General features: G+C 38.4%; 1 protein-coding gene across 1 annotated transcript in view; it reads left to right on the plus strand.

Annotated features, from left to right (window-relative positions):
* clcn6 (Cl-/H+ antiporter 6) overlaps nucleotides 1-2,128 on the plus strand; it is a 37,033-nt gene extending 34,905 nt beyond the window's left edge. The window contains exon 23 of the mRNA XM_084721999.1: nucleotides 315-2,128. Within this exon, the coding sequence (XP_084578125.1) occupies nucleotides 315-395 (81 nt within the window). The 3' untranslated portion in view covers nucleotides 396-2,128. The remainder of the gene's footprint in view (nucleotides 1-314) is intronic.
* The last annotated feature ends 22,818 nt before the right edge of the window (nucleotides 2,129-24,946 follow it).

Genomic DNA, 24,946 nt, shown 5'->3' on the forward strand with positions numbered 1-24,946 from the left:
AGACTGAGGATCTAAGGCTATGAACTGGCTCAGACGGGGTCAACATTTCTGCTGTGTAGCTTGGGGCCCAAACAGGCTTTAAAAATCATCAGTAAAAGCAATTGTAAAAGGCAGAGGGAGCCAATGGAGGGAAGCCAGGACTCGGATGATGTCATGTCGTCTGTTAGAACCAGTAAGAGTCATGGAAATGTCTGAGTCAAGTTTTTTACGTCAGTAACAGTAAATAAAGTCAAAAACCCCAGCCAAATGTTGTTATGCTTCAGTCCATCATGCTGTGTCTCATGTTGTGTCTGTGTCTTTGTCATGTCTTTCAGATTGTTGGAATAATCACAAGACATAATTTAACCCACGAGTTCCTTGTGGCCAAACTGCGACAGCACTACATAACTATTTGATCCGACCATGGACGTCCTGCCGTCCCTCCAGTCCAGACTCTGTTCAGCCTGGTCCTGAGCCTTTGTCTCTGTCCATTCCTACTAGACATACAGGACATTCACAACCACACACACACATTCTTACAGTTGTTCAGTAAGTGAAACCATTCACCTGTATTTCACTCAGGTCAAAACATGTTGAGCTTTGTCCAGCCTCAGACCCACTGGGTCACCGTGTTGATCTGTAGAAGTTTTTAAAAGTTTGTCAAGTTTCCAGTTAGGATGCTGGGGACAGGAGGACTACATCAACTGATAAGATAGCCTAGCAGCAGTGTTGGGCAGTAAGGTAGTACTCAGTAACTGTAATATCATTACTTTTTACTGTAACCAGAGATGTTAAAGGGATTAGCACTGCAAAATTAATCGAAATTTTATCAAAATTGCGATATGGTTTCTGCAATTTTGAAATCGCAGGAATTGAAATATTTGTTAAAGGTGAAATGTGTCTTTAAGCTTTTAACTGAATGAATGTGGTAAGGCAGAGATCTTCATTTGGTACAGATTCCTGCCAAAACATCACACCATAGTCATTTTAACATGTTTTTCAACCAAAATAAGAATAATGATGTAAAAATGATCATTACCTCTAATATCACAAATCATAACGCAATTGCAATATCAGTCAAAATAATCACAATTAGATATTTTTTTAAAATCATTCAGCCTATCAGAGATTACAATTTCCAAAACACTAACTATATTACACTTCCTTATTTCAGTAACTCAGAGTTACTTTCTGACCCAGGAACGCTGTCTTTCATGACGTGTGTGTGCAGCAGGTCACATCTGCTGTTAGCCAAAAAGCTAACTGTGTAATGGAGGATGATGGAGAGAGGCAGACTTCCTACCGGTGTAAGTATTGCCATTATTTAGAGTTTGTTTAGCTCCTAGCAACAATCTGTGGTGATGGAATCTAATCTGAAGGCCACATTCAGAGAGGTCTCCACCACAGCCCACATCTGGATAGTTAACAACAAAAAATTGTTCAGTGGATGAGCAGTTCAACTATGGAGCAAAAGTCCACCAAGAAGGTACAAAAGTAATACAGTAATATAACAAGTAATGTAACTTGTTACTTTTCATACCAAGTAAAGGAGTAATAAGTAAAAAGTAACTTAATACACTTCCTGAGTAACTTGCCCCACACTGCCTAGCAGCTAGCTGCAGCACACTGTCCTTTGTTGACTTTTCCAACATTAATTATATCATTTTAACTTTAAGAGATAGTTCACCCAAAAATGAAAATTCACTCATCATTTGCTCACCCTCATGCTGATTGAAGGTTAGGTGTAGTTTTTTAGTGAGCTTTGTAGGTGAATTGAGAATGGAGTCCTACATAGCTAACTCACTACATCCATGAAAAAAACAGAAAAAAAGCTAACAGGCTGGGATGAGACTGATGCAGCTGCGGTCAGTCTTCTCATGAATCATCAGGGAGGTAATGTGGAGGACAGTTTAGTTTTTTCACTATGAATGGGAACATGTTGAAATCTGGAAAGGTGCAGCTGTTTGCTGTAACACAAGTATATGTTACTGAGCATTATAGTTAACAATGCTCAATAAAATGAGGCAATCAGTTGTCACAATTTTTGGAGTTGACAGAGTTGAAACATTGGAGATGATCAGAGCTTAATTATAATTGTTGTTAGATGTACTCTTGATTACAGTTAAATTAAAATGATCGATTAAGCCGACTCAAATATTTTCAGTAAATGCTGTTTTCCTTAACCCCTCTCAAACAAACAAACTGACAAACTATAAAGAAAAAACAGTTGAGAAAACTTCAAGAAAGATTTCAAGGCAACTTATTTCAGTAGAGTTTTTAGTTTTGAGTCCAACTCAAGTTTTGGAAAAGTTTTACCAATTAATAATGTTTAGTTGAGATTTTGTACTTTTCTTGTTTGGATAAGCTTGAACATTTGAGTTTTAGAAATAAAAAAATGTGTATTTCAAAAACTGTTGAAGAGAATCATAGTTAACAATGTAATATTTTCAATTGCAGCAAAAAACTCTAGAATCTAGTGAAAGCAGCTGCCCTGAAATTCTGAGTTTTCTTTACAGGATGGAAGTGATTCATTTTAAGAAAAAAAAACAATTATTTCATGTTCAGTAAACTTCCTATCGATCAAAGAATTCTGAGTTTAAGTTTTCACTACTTATTTCAAATAGTGAATGTGAACATGTGGTTGAACGGTGTACACAAAGTCTGAAGCCTGATGTACAACAAATTACCAAAGTGAAATATCACTTGCAAAGGTTTCCTTACTACCTTCATGACAGAAACGTTTATTTGACCTTTTAATTATGCTTTATCATTGTTGTCACTGTAGCACTTTTATTTTTGACTGTTGTCTGTACATTTTAATTTACCGTGTAAATAACTGGAATATATGCACTAAAAGCAGGCTGGCGTCCCCTCACAGCCTGCGATGGAACTGGACCTCAGCAGTTCTTGGAGGAGTTTGATTAGTGACCATGTCGCATCATTCCAACATACAGAAACATTTCTAACCACTTCAGCAGTCTGTAGATACATGAGCATTGTTTTGCACTTCAGTAATATTTTCATTCAGTCGGTTCAGTGTTAGAATGTGTCACGGCTCATGACGGTTATGTTTTCTCGTGTAATATGGAATTTAAGGGACTGAAGACAAACTGCAGATCACATTTTGTTTTTTAAAATATACATGTTAGTCCTCTGCTAGTAGTTTTCCAGCAGTATTGTGTGTTTCTGGTACATTAGCATATCATTTCATTTGTCATTCCTGAAAAGGAAAGAAAGGAAAATGTGACTCGGAGCAAAGGCATGTAAGGGAAGTGGAATTCTATGTCAGGTTGATGGATTATTAATAACCACAATGGCACATATATGTACATCAAACATTCCTTCTTTGGTCCTTGTCTCTGCTTTATGTTTAATTTAAGAAATTATTTTTTATACAATTTTATTTGTATGATTTGCTGCCTGTGCTGTGAATGATTCAGTGTCAACAACTGCATTTTTAAATGCGCTGAGGCTGTCCTGAATGATATTGTTGTGTATAGTCTAGCCATCGCTCACTTCTTTTTAAAAAAAGATTATTTTTATGTTAAGTAGTACATATGGCAGGTGGTGTGCAGAGTATGAGATGAAGACGAACAGTGGGTGTACATGTCCTGCTGTGAAGGGACTGTTTGCTAAATACTTTATTTGAACTATGAGGAGATTCAGAAATTGCCTTGTGCTTGTTATGGAATTTGTAGTTTCTACAAATGTAGACGATTGGCACATGGAAAAAAAAGCTGCAGCTGTGGAACAAAAAGCAGAGAGACCTCTGTTTTGTGCCTTTAAATAATAAAGGTCCTTCTGTTTTGTCAATCATACAAAGTGTCTGTGTCATTGCTGTAGACTTGATGAGTGTACCGTACATACTGTATAGATACACACTGAATGTTAACATGCTGATGTTTTTTGTCAGTGAACCTTAAACCTGCAACTACAACAACAATTATTAGATGATTATTTTTTGATTAATTAATATTGAAAATATTGATCACTGTGTCTCAAAGCTCAAAATTACATCCTCAAATGTCTTGTTTTGTTCACAACTCTAAAAAAGTGATGAATAAAGAAACCAGAAAAACTTTACATTTAAAGGGATAGTTCACCCAAAAATGAAAATTCAGTCATCATGTACTCCCCCTCATGCTGATATAAGCTCAGGTTTAGTTTTGTAGTCCACAAACACTGCTGGAGTTTCACAGGAAAACAGTGTTGCAGAGTCTCCCAAACAATGGAAGTGAATGGTGACCAGTTTTCAAACGGAAAAAAAAACAACAGGAAAAATCAACATGCGAAGTTGACTAAAAAATGTCATTAACACCATGTTTTTAGCCTGAATTCACTGTAGAGCCTTTGCTTGGAGCCACGTTCATGTGCACATGCACACTGTTTGAACTGGGTGTGTGTGGTGTGATGGTGTGCAAACAGCATGCTGGGACTTTAGGAAACTTGGATTACACCAGCTGAGCAGTATAGAGGCATTTTATGTTTTTCTTTTGGTTGTTTTTTCCATTTGCAAACTGTTCACCATCCACCATTCACTTGGGAGATTCTGCAACTCTGTTTTCCTGTGAAACTCCAGCAGTGTTTTGTGGACTAAAAAACTAAACCTGACCTTTAACCAGCATGAGGGTGAGTAGATAATGACTTATTTTTCATTTTTGGGTGAACTATCCCTTAAAGGAGCTAAAACCAGAGAATTTTGCCTTTTCTTTAAAAAAATGACAGATTCATCAATTACCATAGTAGTTGGTGATACTTCAGTAATTGAGTATCATTACATGTTTGCCATTTCTACAAAACATGCTGTAGATAGTCACTCTCCAGAGATTGACCCCTAATGAATTTGATGACTTTGTTGCAGCACAAACAAGAAGCCCACCATGTCCAAAAAGAAGAGAATGGAGCCAAGGGAAATGTGTATTAAGGTAACATCTTAAACCTGATTTAGTCCTGATCTGCTCTGATCCTTTGAGACCAGAATCACATCTGATGAACATTTTGCAATGCATGTCCCAATCAAGTAATCTTTCTTACTGAGAATTTCAGCGGTCAAGGTGCAAAAACAGCTGTACAGTCACTGTCAGGAGGAGCACAACGCATGTGAGGACAAGATGAGGTGATGTTTGGGTGTGCTGATCATCACAGTGAACAGTAAAGACTCCTCATCAGCACTCAGTGTGTATGTGTGGAGGTCAACTCAGTGTTTACAGTCATGTTTTATGACTTTTAGACAATGAGTGTATATTTGCCAGCCAGAAGCTCTCTCCCTTTCTCACACACACTGAGCCACCAATGAAAATGCTTATCTGTTTAGCATTTAATCTTCACACCTGTTAGCATGTGCGGCAACAGAGTGGCTGCTGAGATTTATAGGATATATGAGCAGGAGGAACATTATGTGGTACTATGATCTATTTCAAAGCACAAGGAAAGAAGATGTTAAAGTCCTTGCAAAAGACAAGGGGAGATTTTCCTCTAAGCACATCATACATGTTAAAAACAGTTGCTGAGAACATGTGTGTAGTGCTGAATTGTTAGACCACTGAACTGTTGTTCACGAATTCTGTTTTCAGGATTTTTCAGGCAGACCTGAAACATGGCTCAGTGATGAGCCGTGGTCCCCCAACACTATGTAGGCCCCATGAACCAACACACAAACGACACTGCCTCTCCCTCCCCTCATCCTCCCTAATGGTCAGTTACGAACTTACCATCAGCACCCTGTAGAGGTCAACTCAGTAGAGACCCGATGGGACCTGATGGGTTTGGGCTGGGTTGAGCCATGTAGTAATAATAATAATAATAATAATAATAATAATAATAATAATAATAATAATAATATGGGGGGGGGGGGGTAATTTCTCTCCCCAGTTTTGTTGTTGCTAATTCAAATTCCCCCCCATGTATTGCCCCTGTCACTGCCAACGCCTACTGTTTGGTACATAGAGGGAAGCTTATTCAGAAAAACGCCAGGCTGTAATTGGATTTGGGCTGAAATGTACTAATGAGGGACAGGTTCGGGTCGGGCTCAGACAGAATTTTGTCGGGCTTGGGCCTTTTCTTGCCAAATTAAATTTCTACCTCTCAGTACAAATCAGTCCAGCAGTTCACCTCACCTCACTTCAGTTCCAACAACCCAACACAGAAGAAGAAGAAGAAGAAGAAAAAGAAGAAGAAGAAGAAGAAGAAGAAGAAGAAGAAGAAAAAACATCCTCTCATAGTCCTCTGGCTCCAGTGCCTCAAACATGTCTGGACATGTCCAATAAAGCTGCTAGACAGTGTCCATGTTTCAAGTGGTTTTCAGGTCACAGTGACACTGAGACAGTGGAGTGGACACACCCCCTGTGTTTCAGAGAAGAGAAAACTGATTATTTTTTCATGATTTTGTGACCAAATTTTAATATTTTAGGTATATTTATAGTCAGTGATTTTTTTTCATTCAACTTTGGCTGGGTGGTTAATAACATTTCTGTGGTGTGACAAACTGAGAAAACACATTTATTGTTGCTTATAGTCCCTTTAATACTCAGTCCCTGCAGGATTGTACAGGCCTTATTTTTAGGATTGTTGCAGCCTAAATTCCCTTATTTCCCAGCAGCTTTTCTAAAAAAAAAAACTGCAATGAATGTTGAAATGCTTTTAGGCATGTTTTACAATAACATTGCAGGACCAAGTAAAAACTGCAAAAGAAAGTTGCAATTTGCATTTTATTTAACTGGAACTGCTGAAATATGCTGCTCCACTTATAAGCAAAGTAAATTCAACATATCTGGTTGAACCATAGTGAATCTGATACAAAAGGTGTGTGTGTGTGTGTGTGTGTGTGTGTGTGTGTGTGTGTGTGTAAACAGCAAACTGCCCTGACAGGACTGACAGAGTGTCAGAGTCTTAATTAGAGGAAATTTAAAATAAGCTCTGTCGTAGCTTCAAGTTTCACATCAGAGTACAGCAGAGACAAGAGTCCTTTTCACATCATAATCTGTTTTAACTTACTGTCTTTTTAGCTGCAGTTAGAGTTGATTGAGGATACAGACTTGTCATATTTATCTTGTTTTCTATCATTGGTGGTCTCTGAGAGGTATCAAACATCATTTTGTTGTTTTAATACAGCGACAAATAAAGTGTCTTATGTCTGGAACATTTATCCATAAATCTACAGTTTTACTATCACAAGACAACAAAAGTGGCTTGATATGAATGTATTCTGTGCTGAGCTCTGTGGATCCAGACAGTGATGTATGAGCAGGGAGTCTCATCAACAGGTGCTCAGGCATTTATCCACAAGTGGCCACTGACAAACCTGAGACCGGCAGATACCCATAACAGCTCAGGTGCAGTTCAGCACTAAACAGCTCTGACACCAGCAATGAAGAACGAATAAATGAAGCCTGAAGACGTCTCAGCAACGAGAGAGAACAAACTGTGGACTTGGATCAGTTTCTTCTTTAAAAGAACAGACTACACAAAAATTTAAATTCAGTCGTCATCATCTACAGGAAGTGTTACAGAATCTCCCAAACAATGGAAGTGAATGGTGACCAGTTTAAAAACAACTGGAAAAAAATATATAAAATGTCTCCATACTTCTCATCTGGTGTAATCCAAGTCTCCAAATGTCCCGACACACAGTTTACACATCGTCACACCACACACACCCAGTTCAGACAGTATGCATGTGCACATGAACATGGCTCCAAGCTGAGGATCTACACGAAAATTCAGTCTAAAAACATGGTGTAAATAACATTTTTTTAGTCAACTTGGCATGTTAGGGCTTTAGGAGACTTGAATTACACCAGACAAGCAGTATGGAGACATTTTATGTTTTTTATTCTGTTGTTTTTTCACATATGAAACCTGGTCACCATTCACTTCCATTGTTTAGGAGATTAAACTAAACTAAAAATTGAAGCTGGCCTTCAGTTAGCATGAGGGTGAGTAGATAATGACTGAATTTTCATTTTTGGGTGAACTATCCCTTTAAGGCACAGCCGTGACTGTGGGTCACATGCTCCACTGACATGACTTTTGCTCATCAATTCCTCTGATGCAACTTGCAGTATGTTGGCTTGAAATTTTGAGCTGTCTCAACTTTCTCACAGACCTACAAGAACGGAACATGAAAATATTAAAAATGAAATAACATTATTCATTTTCATATCTTTTTTTTTTTTTTTTGCCAAAGTCACAGGGAGCCACTGGAGAGGAGCTGAAGATCCACATGTGGCTCCAGAACCTCATGTTGCAGCCCCCTGGTCAAATCAGACATGCAAGATGGTTTATTACACAGAACAGAACTCGGATGTTGTCCTGTTTGGAAAAGGGCAAGCACTTTCAAAACACACTTGGCAGATGATTGGATGATCCATCTGAAATCCATCTATTAACACAGGCTAACATCAACCAATTAGATCTAATGCTGCAGCTGGTTGGAAGAAGAGTGTAAATGGTAAATGGCTCTCTGTAAGCACCATTCAAACATTGTTCACATTTGTTGTAGTTTTAATTGAAGATAGTAAGATATGATCTGATGTAGCTGCACAGAGAGTTTATCTCAGTGCAGTTTATCTCTCCAAAGTAGGATTTTTTGAATATTGCAGAGATTGATAACTTCGCATTGGAAGTAATTACTCAAGTTATTGTAATTAAGTAGTTTGTTGGGTACTTGTACTTTTATGAGTAGATTTTCATGTTTGTACTTTTACTTACAATCTACTTAGTTACATTTAAAGTCATAATTGAGTACTGAGTACAATTTGAATTAACATCCAAACCTTTCATCTGACACAACTGAAAAACAAAACACTGCAGCAGCACGTTCAGAGTAAGGACACTGACCATTAATCATTAATTGATTAATCACCATTATGAATTTAACCAATTAAAAATGTAATCATGGATATTTAATCAATAGTCTAGTGTTTTGTATCTTAGAAATGATTAATGATTAATTGATTGTTAGTGTTTATAGTTATTGTTTAGGAAAATGCAGAACATTTGCAATCCTACTTGTCGAGCAGAACAAAGAGGACATTAAACAACAGTGGTTAAAAAAGTAACTCTGAGTAGTTTTTGAGATGAATACTTATGTACCTATGTATTTTTCTAACACCAGTACTTTTACTTGTAATTGAGTAATATTTTAGCAATATAACAGCACTTGTACCTGAGTGTCACAAACCTAAAATGTTTAATTTCTTTCTTTCCTGCCACTTTAAATTCAGCTTTTAACCAAAGGATGCATCTACTCGACAGCAGCGAACATATCAGAAAGACACATTTATGGCACTTTATTTTCCACCCGCTGTAAGTGACCTTAAACACTCAAACATGGTGAGGAGAGATGATGATATTTACAAGAGGTTCTCCTGTGATGATTGAATGCCCCGCAGTCATTTACCTCGATTTAATCCAGCCAGTAACAAAGTTCTCCTTTAACCTGTGGGCTCATTGAACCGTGTCCTAACTGCACCATGGCTGAGTCGATGTGTAGAGGTGAACTGCAGGTCTCTATCACTTTACTGGATTAGCATGATGAGAGCAGAAAACACCTCTATACTGTATGTAATTGTAGGCAATCTGTTAGCAGTGATGACAAATAATTGCACTCAGTCTGCGGCTGTAAGAGAAGAAGAAACAGCTCCAGTTTACTCCCCTATGATGATTAGATCATCTTCATGGGCCTGATCCACTGAGATCTAAAATATAAAGTGCTAAATTGTGTGTGCATTCTAACATATCACACATTTGGTTGGTGTGCGTTTTGCAGGTGATCTACTAAGAGTAATTGTGTAAATGACAACAGGTGCAAACACTGTGGAGACCCGTTTTACAGGTTTCCATCATGGAGAGTTTGGACAGAAAGCAGAATGACTGCAAATGCAAAATAAAATTTGATCCAATGGAAGTGTTAGTAGAAGAGGCAAATAAACATATTGTTGAGCTACAGCAAAAAAAAAAAAAAAAAAAAAGTCAAGAACAGAAGATGGTACGGAGCCCCTAAAGTGTCATGCAGAAAAAAAAAAAAAATTTTGCGCGCACGTTTTAGTATGTTGTGCGCTCGATAAAGTATCTCGAGCGCACGTTTTAGTATCTCGTGCGCATGAGATACTTAAACGAGCGCACGTTTAAACTAAATCGTGCGCACGAGATACTAAAACGTGCGCTCGAGATATTAAAACGTGCGCTCAAGATACAATTATTTCCCAGCTTTGACTTGTCTATGCATACGGCTCTCGGTAGTGACCACTTCAGATGTTCACAGTAACACACACGATACAATGGTACGGAGCCCCTAAAATGTCATGCAGAAAAAAATATATATATCGTGCGTACGTTTTAGTATCTCGTGCGCTTGATATAGTATCTGGAGTGCACGTTTTAGTATCTCGTGCACACGAGATACTAAAACGTGCGCTCGAGATATGAAAACGTGCGCTCGAGATATTAAAACGTGCGCTCGAGATACAATTATTTTCCAGCTTTGACATGTCCATGAATACAGCTCTCGGTAGTGACCACTTCAGATGTTCACAGTAACACGCGATACAATGGAGAGAAGAACTCAGCTAATTAACTTTTATTTTCACCTCGGAATGTCATATAATGACATTCTTGTTGCTCTTGCCAGGAGACATAGAATAATGATCAGCAGGAGTACTTTGCTGCGCATACTGAAGAACAATAGGCTCAGCCGACGGAAGGACTATGCAGATTTAGGCCGTGTTATTGACTTCATCCAGGAACAATTACAGGGTCCGGGGAAGATGCATGGATATCAATGGATGTTTACCAAGTGCCAAGAAAATGGCCTAAAAGTTAAAAAAGAAGAAGTAAGAGTCATATTGGCCGAGCTGGATCCAGAGGGGTCTGCATTCAGACAGCGACGGAGACTTCACAGAAGACAGTACTTTTCAAAGGGACCTAATCACCTCTGGCACATCGATTCATACGACAAGTTAAAACATTTTGGTGTGTGTATTAATGGCTGTATCGACAGCTTCTCCCGGAAAATAATTTGGATGAATGCCTACAACACGAGCAGTGACCCGAGAGTGATCGGTGGCTATTTTGTGGAAGCTTTAGAAACATTAGGCAAATGTCCCAAACTTGTGCGCACTGGCCGTGGCACAGAAAATGGCCTTGTGCGAGACCTGCAGGTACATTTACGCACAACCCATGGAGACGATTTGTCCGGAGAGCGAAGCTACATCGCTGGGGCGAGTACAGCAAACCAACGCATCGAGGGTTGGTGGGGCATCCTCCGCAAAGAGGGTATGGAGTATTGGATCCAGCTTCTTGGGGAATTACGGGATGAAGGATGCTTTGATGGAGGTTTACTGGACAAGGCCATACTTTAGCTGTGCGTAATGGGATTAATTCAGGTATGATGATTGTGTGTTAATGTGGTCACGCATGAATTATTGCCAGTGGCAGACGAAGTATTCAGATCATTTATTTCAGTAAAAGTAGACTAATACCACACAGTGGAAATACTCCACTGCAAGTCCTGCATACAAAGCCTTACTGAAGTAAAAGTGTGTATGTATTATCTGCAAAATGTACTAAAAGTATCATATGTAAAAGTACTCACTGACTACGTTTCCATTCACAAAATATTACGGTTTTTGCCCTTATTCTGAAAAATGACAATATTCCTCCTAAGCTTTTTACATGGCTAATGAAAATGAATATTACTCATTTTAACTCCTTTTTATACTGTTGTGTATTTTAATAGATCATTATATGTTTGTAGCATCGCTGTCCTCTGAGAACCACATCTCTACAAAAGCAGCTTTTCTTGTGCACATAATAACAGCCCGTTTTCAGCTTTGTGATAGTGCATTTTCAGGCTAATCCAAGAGCATTTTTAAAGAGAATTTTCTCAACTGAAAATAAATACATCATCCTTCACTTCATCACAAACATTAAAGATCAGCACATCTGGAGATACATGGTTTCCACTGGAGAGGAACAATTTGAAAAACTGCAATCTGAAAAGTAACTAAAGCTGTCAGACTAATGCAGTGGAGGAAGTATAAAGTAGCATACATGGAAATACTCAAGTACAGCACAAGTGCCTCAGATTCGTGCATAAGTATAGTGCTTGAGTAAATGTACAAGTTATTGTCCATCACTTACTATTGTAACATGTATCAGGCAATTAAAATAAGTCATGATTATGATTAACTCAGTGAAGAATGTGATTTTCCAGTATGTTGTTTCATTTTGGTCGTTACAGTGGATATCTTTTTCTTTTTAGGAAGAGCTGAATAACATAAAGGATGTCTGGAATGCGCACAGAATCCGACCCACGTCCAACCCAAATGTACTGCATGGAATCCCAAATGTGATGTACTCCACCCCAGAGTTATGGGACACTGAGGACTGTGCCATGCCACTTGATCAAGAGGAGCTGGATGTGTCCAAGGGACAATGTGTGTTTCGCAGTTGTGTTCCTTGCGATGAAGATATATTTGATCTTTGTATGATACTTGTGGAGGAACTGGGCTTACAGTTCCCCAGTAAAAGCCATTGATCTATATTTAACACTAAGGAATGCAATCAACATAGAATTAAGGGATGGCTAGACAGTGGTGGATAAAGTGTTCAGATTCTTCACTTCAGTAAGTACTATACCACTGTGAAAATAGTCCACAAGTAAGTCCTGCATTCAAAAACCTAAGTAAAAGTATGTTTCAGCAAAATGTATTTAAAGTATCAAAAGTAAAAGCACTCATTGTGCATTAAAATGCTTCCTCTCAGTGTTTTACTATTATATGGGATGTTTTTGGATTAATATTACTAATGCTTTAATGTGTATGTTTTGTTTTACTATTGTAGAAGTTTAAGGTTGATTTAATTTGAACTACTTTATATACTGTTGTGTAGGTTAATCTGTAAGACCATCATAGCCTGTTTACAGCATTGCTGTCCTGTGAGATCCATGTACTGTATCTCCAAAAAAAAAGCCAACTTTTCATGAGCTCAGAAAGGTCAGGGTATGGAAAAGTAACTAGTAACCAAAGCTGTCAGACAAATGTAGTGGAGTGAAAAGTACAATACTTCCCTCTTAGATGTAGTGGAGTGGAAGTATAAAGTAGTATAAAATGGAAATACTCAAGTAAAGTACTTCAAATTTGTACTTAAGCATAGTACTTGAATAAATGTAATTAGTTACTGTCCACCACTCAGAATAGATATTTTTCATAGTTTTAGACTACAATACCTCTGTCACTCCTGTGCAAAGAATTAATTTAGGCAGTGAAATGTTTCATTTTACCCTCTTAATCCCTAGGCCTGGGTTAGGGTTAAATGGAGCAACCCTGCCCCCTCAGGTTGAAGAGATTAAAGGACCTCTAAATCCTTCTCAAGAACCTCAAAAACTTCTTTGAAGACCTCAAAAAAACGTGACTATCGCTCAGGTGTTGTCTCAGAGCAACGGACAGGCTGTTAGGCAACCGGAGGCTCCTTTGCCTCTCTTCAGTGGCTCCCTGTGGTTTAGATAAAAAAAAAAAAGGAAATATTATAAGGAAATATTACTTTATTATTTTTTTTTAACATTTCAATTTTCATTCAGCATTGTTGTATGCCTTAAGTGATTCTTACATTGTCTATCTTTGATTGTTTACATTTTTCAAACAAAAATGAAAGTTTCTTTATTGTTGTTGTATAGTTTCAGAAATTAAACATTTGTAAACAAATAAATAGCCCACTGCTGACTGGCCACGTGGTAAAACATTAATGAATGCTCATGTAGACCTATTGGGTCAAAGGCAGATTTATACTTAATTAGCTGTTATGAAATTTTTTGTGGCTCAAGACAACTGTTTTTATTAAAAATGGCTCTTTTGATAGTAAAGGTTGCTGACGTGGTGTATGGGGAAGCATGTATCACAAACTGCCAGCTGATTCTATGCCACTGTGAAAATAGTCCACAAGTAAGTCCTGCATTCAAAAACCTAAGTAAAAGTATGTTTCAGCAAAATGTATTTAAAGTATCAAAAGTAAAAGCACTCATTGTGCATTAAAATGCTTCCTCTCAGTGTTTTACTATTATATGGGATGTTTTTGGATTAATATTACTAATGCTTTAATGTGTATGTTTTGTTTTACTATTGTAGAAGTTTAAGGTTGATTTAATTTGAACTACTTTATATACTGTTGTGTAGGTTAATCTGTAAGACCATCATAGCCTGTTTACAGCATTGCTGTCCTGTGAGATCCATGTACTGTATCTCCAAAAAAAAAGCCAACTTTTCATGAGCTCAGAAAGGTCAGGGTATGGAAAAGTAACTAGTAACCAAAGCTGTCAGACAAATGTAGTGGAGTGAAAAGTACAATACTTCCCTCTTAGATGTAGTGGAGTGGAAGTATAAAGTAGTATAAAATGGAAATACTCAAGTAAAGTACTTCAAATTTGTACTTAAGCATAGTACTTGAATAAATGTAATTAGTTACTGTCCACCACTCAGAATAGATATTTTTCATAGTTTTAGACTACAATACCTCTGTCACTCCTGTGCAAAGAATTAATTTAGGCAGTGAAATGTTTCATTTTACCCTCTTAATCCCTAGGCCTGGGTTAGGGTTAAATGGAGCAACCCTGCCCCCTCAGGTTGAAGAGATTAAAGGACCTCTAAATCCTTCTCAAGAACCTCAAAAACTTCTTTGAAGACCTCAAAAAAACGTGACTATCGCTCAGGTGTTGTCTCAGAGCAACGGACAGGCTGTTAGGCAACCGGAGGCTCCTTTGCCTCTCTTCAGTGGCTCCCTGTGGTTTAGATAAAAAAAAAAAAGGAAATATTATAAGGAAATATTACTTTATTATTTTTTTTTAACATTTCAATTTTCATTCAGCATTGTTGTATGCCTTAAGTGATTCTTACATTGTCTATCTTTGATTGTTTACATTTTTCAAACAAAAATGAAAGTTTCTTTATTGTTGTTGTATAGTTTCAGAAATTAAACATTTGTAAACAAATAAATAGCCCACTGCTGACTGGCCACGTGGTAAAACATTAATGAATGCTCATGTAGACCTATTGGGTCAAAGGCAGATTTATACTTAATTAGCTGTTATGAAATTTTTTGTGGCTCAAGACAACTGTTTTTATTAAAAATGGCTCTTTTGATAGTAAAGGTTGCTGACGTGGTGTATGGGGAAGCATGTATCACAAACTGCCAGCTGATTCTATGCACCTCCTTGTGCAAGAGTCATCCATAAATTCAACTAATGGTCGTTGTTCAACAGCACAGTATGGGTTCCAGCTTTTTTTGACAGTGTATAACATGTGCTGTTGACCCTGCAATGAAGCAGTGAATGAGTATTTAATGCCAGTGTAAAATTATGTAAAATTATGAAACAAACAAATACAAAAGGGAGTGTTTTTTTTTAAATTTATTTTAACAGTAGGCCAAAATTACTAACTTCTAACTTAACTTCAACAATAACTTAACAGGCATTGGCATTAGAACTGGAGTGGCAGGTGCCCACTGCTCATCAACAGTTAAAACAGTATAGTATAAAAATATAAATTAAAATAATTGAAAAATAAATTGAAATATTTTACAGGCCTTAGTTTTGGGACCCATTCATGATACAAATAGGTTTTGAACCAAATCTGAGACGGTTCTGCAACAACCTTATCTGATTTCACATGGAATGACCCTCATGGTAAACAGAAAGATGAAAAACAGTCATATGAAAAGACTATTAAAAAAATATACCCGTAAAAACAGGAATAGGCAGGCAATAACATTTCTGAAAAGTAGATAAAACAAATAAAATATCCCTCTACAGTGATACTGCCTTTTGGAAAAATGCCTGTGTCTAACAGGAACAATAAAGTCATTGAAATAAAACTTTCCATAAAAGCATCTTTGAACCCCCATGAAATGATTCTTTTAACTATCAGAATTTGACCAATTATGTATGATAACATTTGGAAAGCCTAGAAGAGCCTCACAATTAAATTATTTTATCAAAATGCAAGTTAGAAGGGGGCTAACTAGAAGCCAGTCAGCTTTGAAGGTGGAATTATCTTGTACTATGTACAGGTACTCTGTATGCTGTGAAATACAGAGAGATTTACAAGGCAGTGATAGACTTAATCAGAATTGTGTGAATTTGGTTGTCAAGGGTGTGAAATAACAGTTATTTGTCAAAGTTACACACTACACCGTTCAGCCACAACATTTAAACCTGGCTAATAGCTGGTTTTAATGTTTTGATGTTATTGCAGCGAGCTGGGATGCACTGTCTGTTTTGACAGCTTTCTATCATAGCCAACATTCCCTTTTTCAGCAATTCTCGGTATGCGTATGGTCCAAGGAAGCAGCCAGTGAGCAAGTGACAGGATCATGGACACCCAGGGCTCACTGATACATGAGGGGCTATTGAAGTCACTGCGGAGATCAGGATAATTATGGTAGCCTACAGGCAGCTTTAAAACAAAGCCACATGTGTGTGATTGTGGTCTTCGCTCAAAATCGGACATTTCGATGAACTCTACCTTTATTGGCTGTTCCACTAAATTGGAACCAGTGCAAAAGCGGAGAAAAAGCTGAAGGGTGCGGGAATGGACTTCACACACATATCTCCTCAGGTAGCGGGCAACTGCTGTCTAGGCAGGGGTCATGTCATCTGGGAACTGCAGGAGCTCCTTCACTGCTTTTCCAGTTGGTTTTTTCTGCTGAATGACGTGATGTAGAGCATCAGGTGGCAACACACTTGCTAACTGCAACACAATGGGGCGCCAACACTCAATTATATACATTGGTGCCTGTATTAGAGCCTTGTGTCCAATCTGTGACAGCAGTGGGATCAAATTGTCCTTTGTAGGGATTTGCTGGCACTCATGTGCCTCAAGGGCATCAAACAGTGCATCACTGTCAACGGAATCAAAGTTCTCCAAAGCCTTCAGAAGAACTTCTCTCTCCTGATCAGACACATACTGAATGAAGGTGTCTTTTAAGCTGCTGGTGGTTTTGCCGTACAGTGCCTCCTCAAGGAATAGTGCTGCCAGTTTCACTGGGAAATAGCGGGCAATTTGCCACCCCACTACTAAGATTCTGGCAACTGCCTGCCGCTCTTCAGACAGAAATTCATTCCCTAATAAAGGGAACTTTCACATCCCCTCCCAAAGTGCACTTTTCATAAAAGTCTGTCCAAAACTCTGTTAAGCAGTCCTGAGTCACACCACTTCCCTCCCATTCTTCAAGGTTTCCATTGGGTAGACGCATCTTAATAAAAACCTCAGTACTTAAAATGTCTGGGTCTTTGAAGGCTTGGATTAGGTCAGTGAGACAATGCCCTCTCCTAATAATCAGTGTAACAGGAGCAGGTTCAGGATAACCCAGTGTCTGGTCATTCCATGGCTCTGAAACAGGAGCAGGTTGCGGCTCACTCAATCCCTCTGTTGGCTGTTCATCCCAAGCATCAAGTTGCTGTTCGCTTGGTCTCTCTGGTGGCTGATTATTCGAAGGATCAGGCTGAGTTTCATCCAGTCCCTGAGATGACTGATCATTCCATAGCACCGTGTCATCTAATGACACATCTTGATTTTCCCCAGCCCCAATTATTACCTCAAGGTCGATCTCTTCAACCATGGCATCCATCCCTTGTACCTCAGTTGAACAATGTGGCTCAGTTCCAGTGAGATCCACAACAGTGGCTGGGGTTAACTGCATGTCTGCTTCCTCCTCGTCTGAGGACAGCTCCTCTGTCTTCATTTTGGTATGAAAATAGAGTCTGAGGATTCTAACTTTGCTTTGTTCATACAACTCTTCCACAGTCCTAGAACTGCAGAACTTTATCTGAGAAGATTCAATTTCTGTTGAATAATCTGAGAGGTTTTTTTTCATCTTAGAAAAACCATTTGGGAAGAACAGATTTTCAGCCATTTCTTTGATTTCCAGTACCGTTTTGTCCCTGTCGATGGTCAGGTGTCTTGTTCCTCCACCATTGATTGCCTTCACTTGTTTGTAACGCTTTTCTTTTTCAAAAAAGTCTCCAGCCAAGCTCAAGCCGTCTCTCATTTTTTTTTGCACTTGAATTTCCGACCCATTGCTTTTTTCTGGCAGGTATAGAGTATGAGTATAGAGTCTTTCCTGCTCCTTGTCTCCATCGATGTGCTGGCTTGTTGGCAGAAGGCCACAGTGGCTAATCTATCTCCATATTTAGGGATGTACGTTGCCAAATCACCATCAGTCATTGCAGGAATTACAGATGCATCAATCTGGAAAAACAAAATTTAAAAGAATGATTACACTGTTGGACTGCATTTAAGTAGTACAATTGTAAATGATTTTAGTCTTAAAACATTTTTTCCATACACTTTCAATTGGGGATACTATAACTTTTCACCATCTTAGAGATACTCTTTTCATGTCAACATATCTGTTATTCAATCCCTGCTAAAAAAAATTTGATTTAAAGGTTTAACATTTTGATTAAACAGGAAGTTAAGCCCTCATTTTGGCCTAAAGTTGTGCTGATATCAGAATTTGTGTTAAGTTTTCTCTGTTATTTTTTGAATATCTTCCCTATTTTCTTCTCAGTTGAAATGTCTTACACAGTATCTCCTTGTATTCCTCTGCAGCCTGAATGACAAGCAGATTTTAATATTTTTATTATAAGTCAGTCAAAATAAAGCCTTCGTTTTTGCTAAATTCTAACTTGGATGATTCTTCACTGGTTATAGTGAAATCATATGGTTCCCAATTCACAATAAAATTTTGAGTTTTGTTCATTTTTAGATCAGCTCATTAAGACATGTCAACGTCCCCCTTTTGGGTTGTTTTTCACTTTAATAATTCAGATAAAAATCAAACACTGGTTAGATTTGCCATTGCTAGCTCTTATGGTCACATACAAATTATTTGATTTAATAAATCATAAAGTAGCCTAAAATAGCTATGTATTAACTCAAGTCATACTGATGTTAGCAAAAAATAATCCAGCCCTGTGAGATCCCGCTGGAAAGAATGTGGCCCTCTACCTAACATGAGTATGACAGCCCTGTATAGAGCCACCATCTGGTCAACCTGAGTACTGGCATTTCTTTATATTCATTGTATAGCATAGCTCCTTTTATATAGTCCTTCAACCAACATTAGTTAATTAAAAGTTCTGTTCATCTGTTTTATTGGAAACCATGCCTAGTTACATACTGTATAGGAGTATGGAAACTCCACAGTTTGTGAATTTAGTTGTTGTCGGTGGCCGTTGTCCATTCTTTCAATACACAGGACATGATTATGGTGTGCAACACATAATCCAACTAGCATTTCAGTTGAATCACAGCTTGTTTGAATCCCCAAAATTACTATTCTTACCAGTGGCAGTCAGCATAACAATGACAGAGTACAGATCAGTTTAAGTATTAAAAAGGGACAGTTCACCACAAAATCAAAAAAGTATATTTTTTCTCTTATCTGTAGTGCTATTCATCCATCTAGATCATTTTGCTGTTAGTTGATGAATTATGGAGATATGAGGCATAGGAATGTTTGCATTCTCTCAAATAAAATGGGACTGAATGGATTTTTTCTTGTGGTGCTCACACTGTGAAAGAAAAAACAGTACAACACAAATTTGTAAAACTCAAGAGCAATGTCTCTTTCCAGAAATCATGACCTGGTCACTCAAGATAATCCTCATACCTTGTTGTGAGCAGTTTTTTGTAGGTATGTCAAAAGATAACAGTTCTCACAGATGTGAAACTGCTCACAACAAGGTGTGTGTATTATCTTGAGTAACTGGGTCATATTTCTGTTGAGTATTTCAACTGTGAGCAGTACAGGAAAAGGTATATTCAGTTTGGTTGTATTCCAGAGAAGGCAGAAATCTCTAAAGCCCATACCTCCAAAATCACTCACGGCAAAACCATCTAGATGGATGAACAGCACCACAGGTAAGAGGATTTTTTTTTTTCTTTTTCTTTTTTATTTTGGGGTGAATAACACACAAAAGGGGAATGGAAACATGTAAAGAGGCTTACCTTTTCATTTTCCAGCTGTTGGATAAATTCCTCAGGAATTTTCCACTTATGTAAGAAGTCCCTCAGCTCTGCATCCATTGTCTTAATTGTCTGCTGTGTAAAGGGGATTACACAAAATAGAAGTACTTACTACTTAGTATGTGGTGTCTTGTACGCCCATGCTGACTGGGCATACAATTGAATGTATTAACACAATAATGAAACTTCTTTCAATCATTCTTCATTCGTATAAAATTCTAAACTTGCAGAACTTTTATGATTGCAGAGAACTTGAATTTGTACAGTATGTTTAATAGCAAAGTTACTGTGACTGATATTAATATTGAGAAAATTAATTTGGGTCCAGAGCTAGGAGGGGAGATGTTAAGTTGCAGGCCTTTGCTAATCAGGAAAAAAATACACTTGAAAATATATATTCATAGTAGGCTATGCAATTACATAATCATTGCAGACATCTTTGAGGGAAAATGACAAGTTATTGTCATCAAATAATAGGGTGGTGGCATTGCGCCATGTTTGTAGGAAATGCTTGGTGATACTATGAAAAGACAACTAATATTCATAGAATATGATTCACAGTATCTCATGATACTGGCAATGGTTGGCCCATCATTTGAAAAGATCAAAATCTCAAACTTTTAGACCATAAACTGGACAATTACTGTATTTTCTCAGGTTCACTGTAAAGGCGGACTTCTCGATCTCAAAGTTGAGAAGCAGAAAAACAACCACTTTGAAATGAATTATTTCTAAATCTGTCACATCTCGTCTGGAGGTTTAAACTCGTCCTAGCTGATAAATGCCTGGAACACAAACGGCATGAGAACTGCACTTCCAGCTCCATTAGAGAAAACCCCAGCTGAGTTCAGACTGTTTTATTATAGCACAGCTACACTCACAGATACGTTTCATACCTGTCTGTCAAACACCAAGCAAACCATAAAACTTCTCTAGATAGTCCAGATCTGAGTGAAGTCCTGCTGGGGTCAACAAACGTGAAGTCTGCGTTGTCGCTCGGCCTGCAAGCTGCTGCGGCTAACGACAGTCGGAGCTAATTAACTGCTAACAGCCCCAAATCCACTGACCGGCTCCTCCAGCCACAGTCAGACATAATGTTACGGCAGCTTATTTTCTGCCACGTTACAGCTAAAAACTCCCACTAACAGCTGACGCTGCTCTGGCCAGTGTTTTGTAGGCTAGCGAGACATACAGACTGGCGCCATCTATTTACTGAAATTTACCAAGCCGCTGCTGCTCCGAATCTTAACATTTTAATTATAATGACTTGAATCATTGGTTTTGCAGTGATGTATAGTTACCTCTAACTATTGCACCAGTTTTCTGTTAAGAATCAGTTCACCTTGTTTGCTGCATTAGTGTCCTGACCTGGGATGCCCAGGGGGGATTCGTTTGCTGTTACAGAGCCGAAGTTGTAGCTAACTTCGGGGCTAACTCTCTCCACTTTATTTAGCAGGTGGCAGCAAGACATACAAGCTTGGCTTGAGTCTTGAAAGTTATGTAACTTTTATTTAAGGTACTGATAAACAGCCTAGGGGACTTACATTCACAGACAACCCTTGGCTAACGTTGGCTGACTGCTGGTCCCGCGGCGGACTTCACAGTCACAAACGCACTCAATGTGCACTAAGCTACCGTCATACAGATAGGTTGTTTGCATACCTAGTTGTCCCTTTCCAGAATGATTTCCCGGCTGTCTATTGTTGTTGTTACCTGTCTGTATGAAGTGCATTAAATCGAGCGCACGTTTTAGCTTAAACATGTGCGCGTTTTATCATCTCGTGCACATGATTTAGCTTAAATGTCTGCACGTTTTAGTATCTCCTGCGCACGATTTAGCTTAAACGTGTGCACATTTTAATATCTCGTGCGCTCGATTTAGTATCTCGTGCGCACGTTTTAGTATCTCTTGCGTACGTTTTACTATCTCGTGCACACAATATAGTTTTTTTTCTGCATGACACTTTAGGGGCTCCGTAAAGATGGCAAGATATAAGGCGAAGAACAAAAGTAAAATTATGAAAACTTCAACTTCTTCAAATAAATAAATAAAATGTAAATAAATGGCACAAATGCCCTGCAAAGAGTTGTTGAAGGTGGGGTAGAGGCAATGGTGAGGTCTCTCAGTCCAAGTGGTCCCACAGCAGAGCAGTCAGGGACTGGAGGGGGAGGACAACTGTGCACAAGAGGACAGACAGGTGCTCTGGGGAGACAGAAGTGCGCTGCAAGAGAGACATGCAACCTGCCCAAAAACTCCAGTTCAAAATGTGATATTGTTAAAAAGAAGGAAATATGACTACATAATCTCTCAGGTCAGTGTTCATTTTCTTTAGGCTACAGTGACTGTGAATGTTCAGTTTTGTCTGGCTGAAAATGGGCTGCAATAAATGTATGTTTAATCATGGTGTTTTTCTGTATTTATCATTCAGAAAATTAACAAAAATAAATGCATCCTACAAACAGCTCATGAGAAATGTGTGTCTCCTCTTCACCACAACATCAGCAGCCATTTGTGTACACCGCTGGGCCAGTTAAACCTTCCTGTCAAACATATTAAATACAGACATGTTCATAGTCACCGCAAATTATTTTCAGGCTTGGTAAATCACAGTGCATGTGCTAAATGAACCTACTTGCATTTTCCCCTCACAGTATTTTGCACACTATGGTAGAAACTCCCCATACTGCATATTCATTCATTCATTCATTCATTCATTTTCTGTAACCGCTTATTCTGTAAGGGTCACGGGCTGCTGGAGCCTATCCCAGCTGACATTGGGTGAGAGGCGGGGTTCACCCTGGACAAGTCGCCAGTTCATCACAGGGCTGACACATAGACAGACAACCACTCACACTCACATTCACACCTACGGGTAATTTAGAGTCACCAATTAACCTAGCATGCATGTCTTTGGACTGTGGGAGGAAGCCGGAGAACCCGGAGAGAACCAACGCAGACACCTGGAGAACATGCAAACTCCGCACAGAAAGGCCCCGCCCCAGCCGGAGAACTGGGGGATCGAACTTGCTGTGAGGCGGCAGTGCTAACCACTGCCCCACCGTACCACCCTGATTGGATGAGCTGTGAGACTGAAGATGAGTTACTGGCTCACCCTCGTCTCCCTCACAGTATCTCAATCATGAGCTTCATCGTGTCGTCTCTAGTTTCAATTCACAGCTCTCAGTGCAGCCTTCCCTGCATGCTGCTGCTGACTGTCTCCCACCTTCATCTCCTACAAGGCCCGTCTTCATTTTCAGTTCCTTCAGCTTCATCCCTCTCACAATGTCCTGCTCAACTCCTACATAGAATAGCTGTTCTCAAAATGTCATCAGTCACATAATGCTGATGACCTGCTTTCACTTTTAGCTTCAAAACTCAAACACATCTCAATGTAAAGTCTTTTTATTTTAACATCTGCTGGATTGATTGTTGATTGTTTAGTTATTTTAGTTCACTGGTGTGTAATGTAGCTTAATTACTTCCCAAAAATCTTTGGATTACTTCAGTACTAAATGGTGAGGCTGTTTAATGTTTTAAGATCATTATTAGGCCTATTAATTGTTTATCCTAGGGTTGCCAATTTTAAGCTCTTTCCTAAATTGACTATTGGTAAAATTAAAGATCAATTAATAGATTAATCAAAATTTTGCATATACCAAACAATTCCAAATGTATGTGTGTATGTCCATAGTAACATATTGCACATTTTCTGACAGCATTACATACACAATTTGAAATGAAGCTTTTCCCCATAGGAGAACCATTTTTGGCTCTTGTTAGAACTTTTTAAAAAAGTTCACTTCCACAGAGTACCAATGTTTCAAGAGCCTTTTTATATGCCAAGGGTTTTATCTAGAACACAGGGGGTTCTACTGAGAACTTTTTTACATTATGGTACAGCCATAACCAAGAAAAAGCTTCTTTGGATGAAAAGGGTTCTTAACAGAACCCTTAGTCTTACAACGAACTCTTGACAAACCCTTTCTTCCACAAAGGGTTCCTCAGAAGCAAATTGGAACCCTTTAGGAAGCCTTATTTCTAGGAGTATAGCCTGTGAAACATATAAAGAGCTGCATATTTCAGATGTTTATTTGATAGTAGATTGATGAAATTTTACATAATCGATTCTTCAATCAATTCTTAACAACTGATTAATCAATCACCGATTAACTGTTTAAACCCTAGTTTATCCAGATATTTCTTCCTTTTTTATGTGTGAATACATATTTAGATTAAAAGTAGTAATTATGCACATTTAAATGTATTTTGTTTGGTAGCTTATGCTTTTCACACTTCACATTCAGACTTTAGATGCAGACTATAGTTTTCAGTGGTAGTAGTTGTAGATTAGACAGGTTAGCTAGCTGCCCAGCTGGATTTTATGGTGGCTGATATTAGCAGTCTTGTCCATGTTTCTTTGGATGAGATGTGGAGTTTATGAGTGATGACAGCTGTTTCACAGGTGAAGGCAGAACTGTCACTGTGCTGTGACATTGTTCACCCTTTGTGACTTCACAACAAAATAATGGCATAATTTCTAACTAGGGAAAGCTTTTTTTCACTAGAGTAGTCACTGGCAGACAATTGCACAAGTCCCTCCAATCCGAGTCCCAAGCAAGTATCAAGTAATTCGGTCCAAGTCTCAAGCAAGTCCCAAGTTTTTTTGTCATGGGCAAGTCAAGTCAAGTCACAAGGTTATGTTGAGTCAAGTCACAAGGTTGTCGAGTCAAGTCAAGTCGCAGATTATGTCAAGTCAAGTCTCTCACTATTGTTCCTTATCCAAAAAAGAGCATGCAGTCTAGTCTGCATGGATTAAAGCATAAAGCTGTTAATTTTATCTATTCTTACATTACATGTTTGATCATTTAGACCAAGGTAGATGGGGAAAGGCTACATTCCAATAAAGATGTGACATGTTTCAAACAAACTTGTAGTTTTTGTATCC

The sequence above is a fragment of the Lutjanus erythropterus genome, chromosome 6 (genome assembly GCF_056507025.1).
Source record: "Lutjanus erythropterus isolate fLutEry1 chromosome 6, fLutEry1.hap2, whole genome shotgun sequence".
In the NCBI taxonomy this organism is placed as follows: Eukaryota; Metazoa; Chordata; class Actinopteri; order Lutjaniformes; family Lutjanidae; genus Lutjanus; species Lutjanus erythropterus.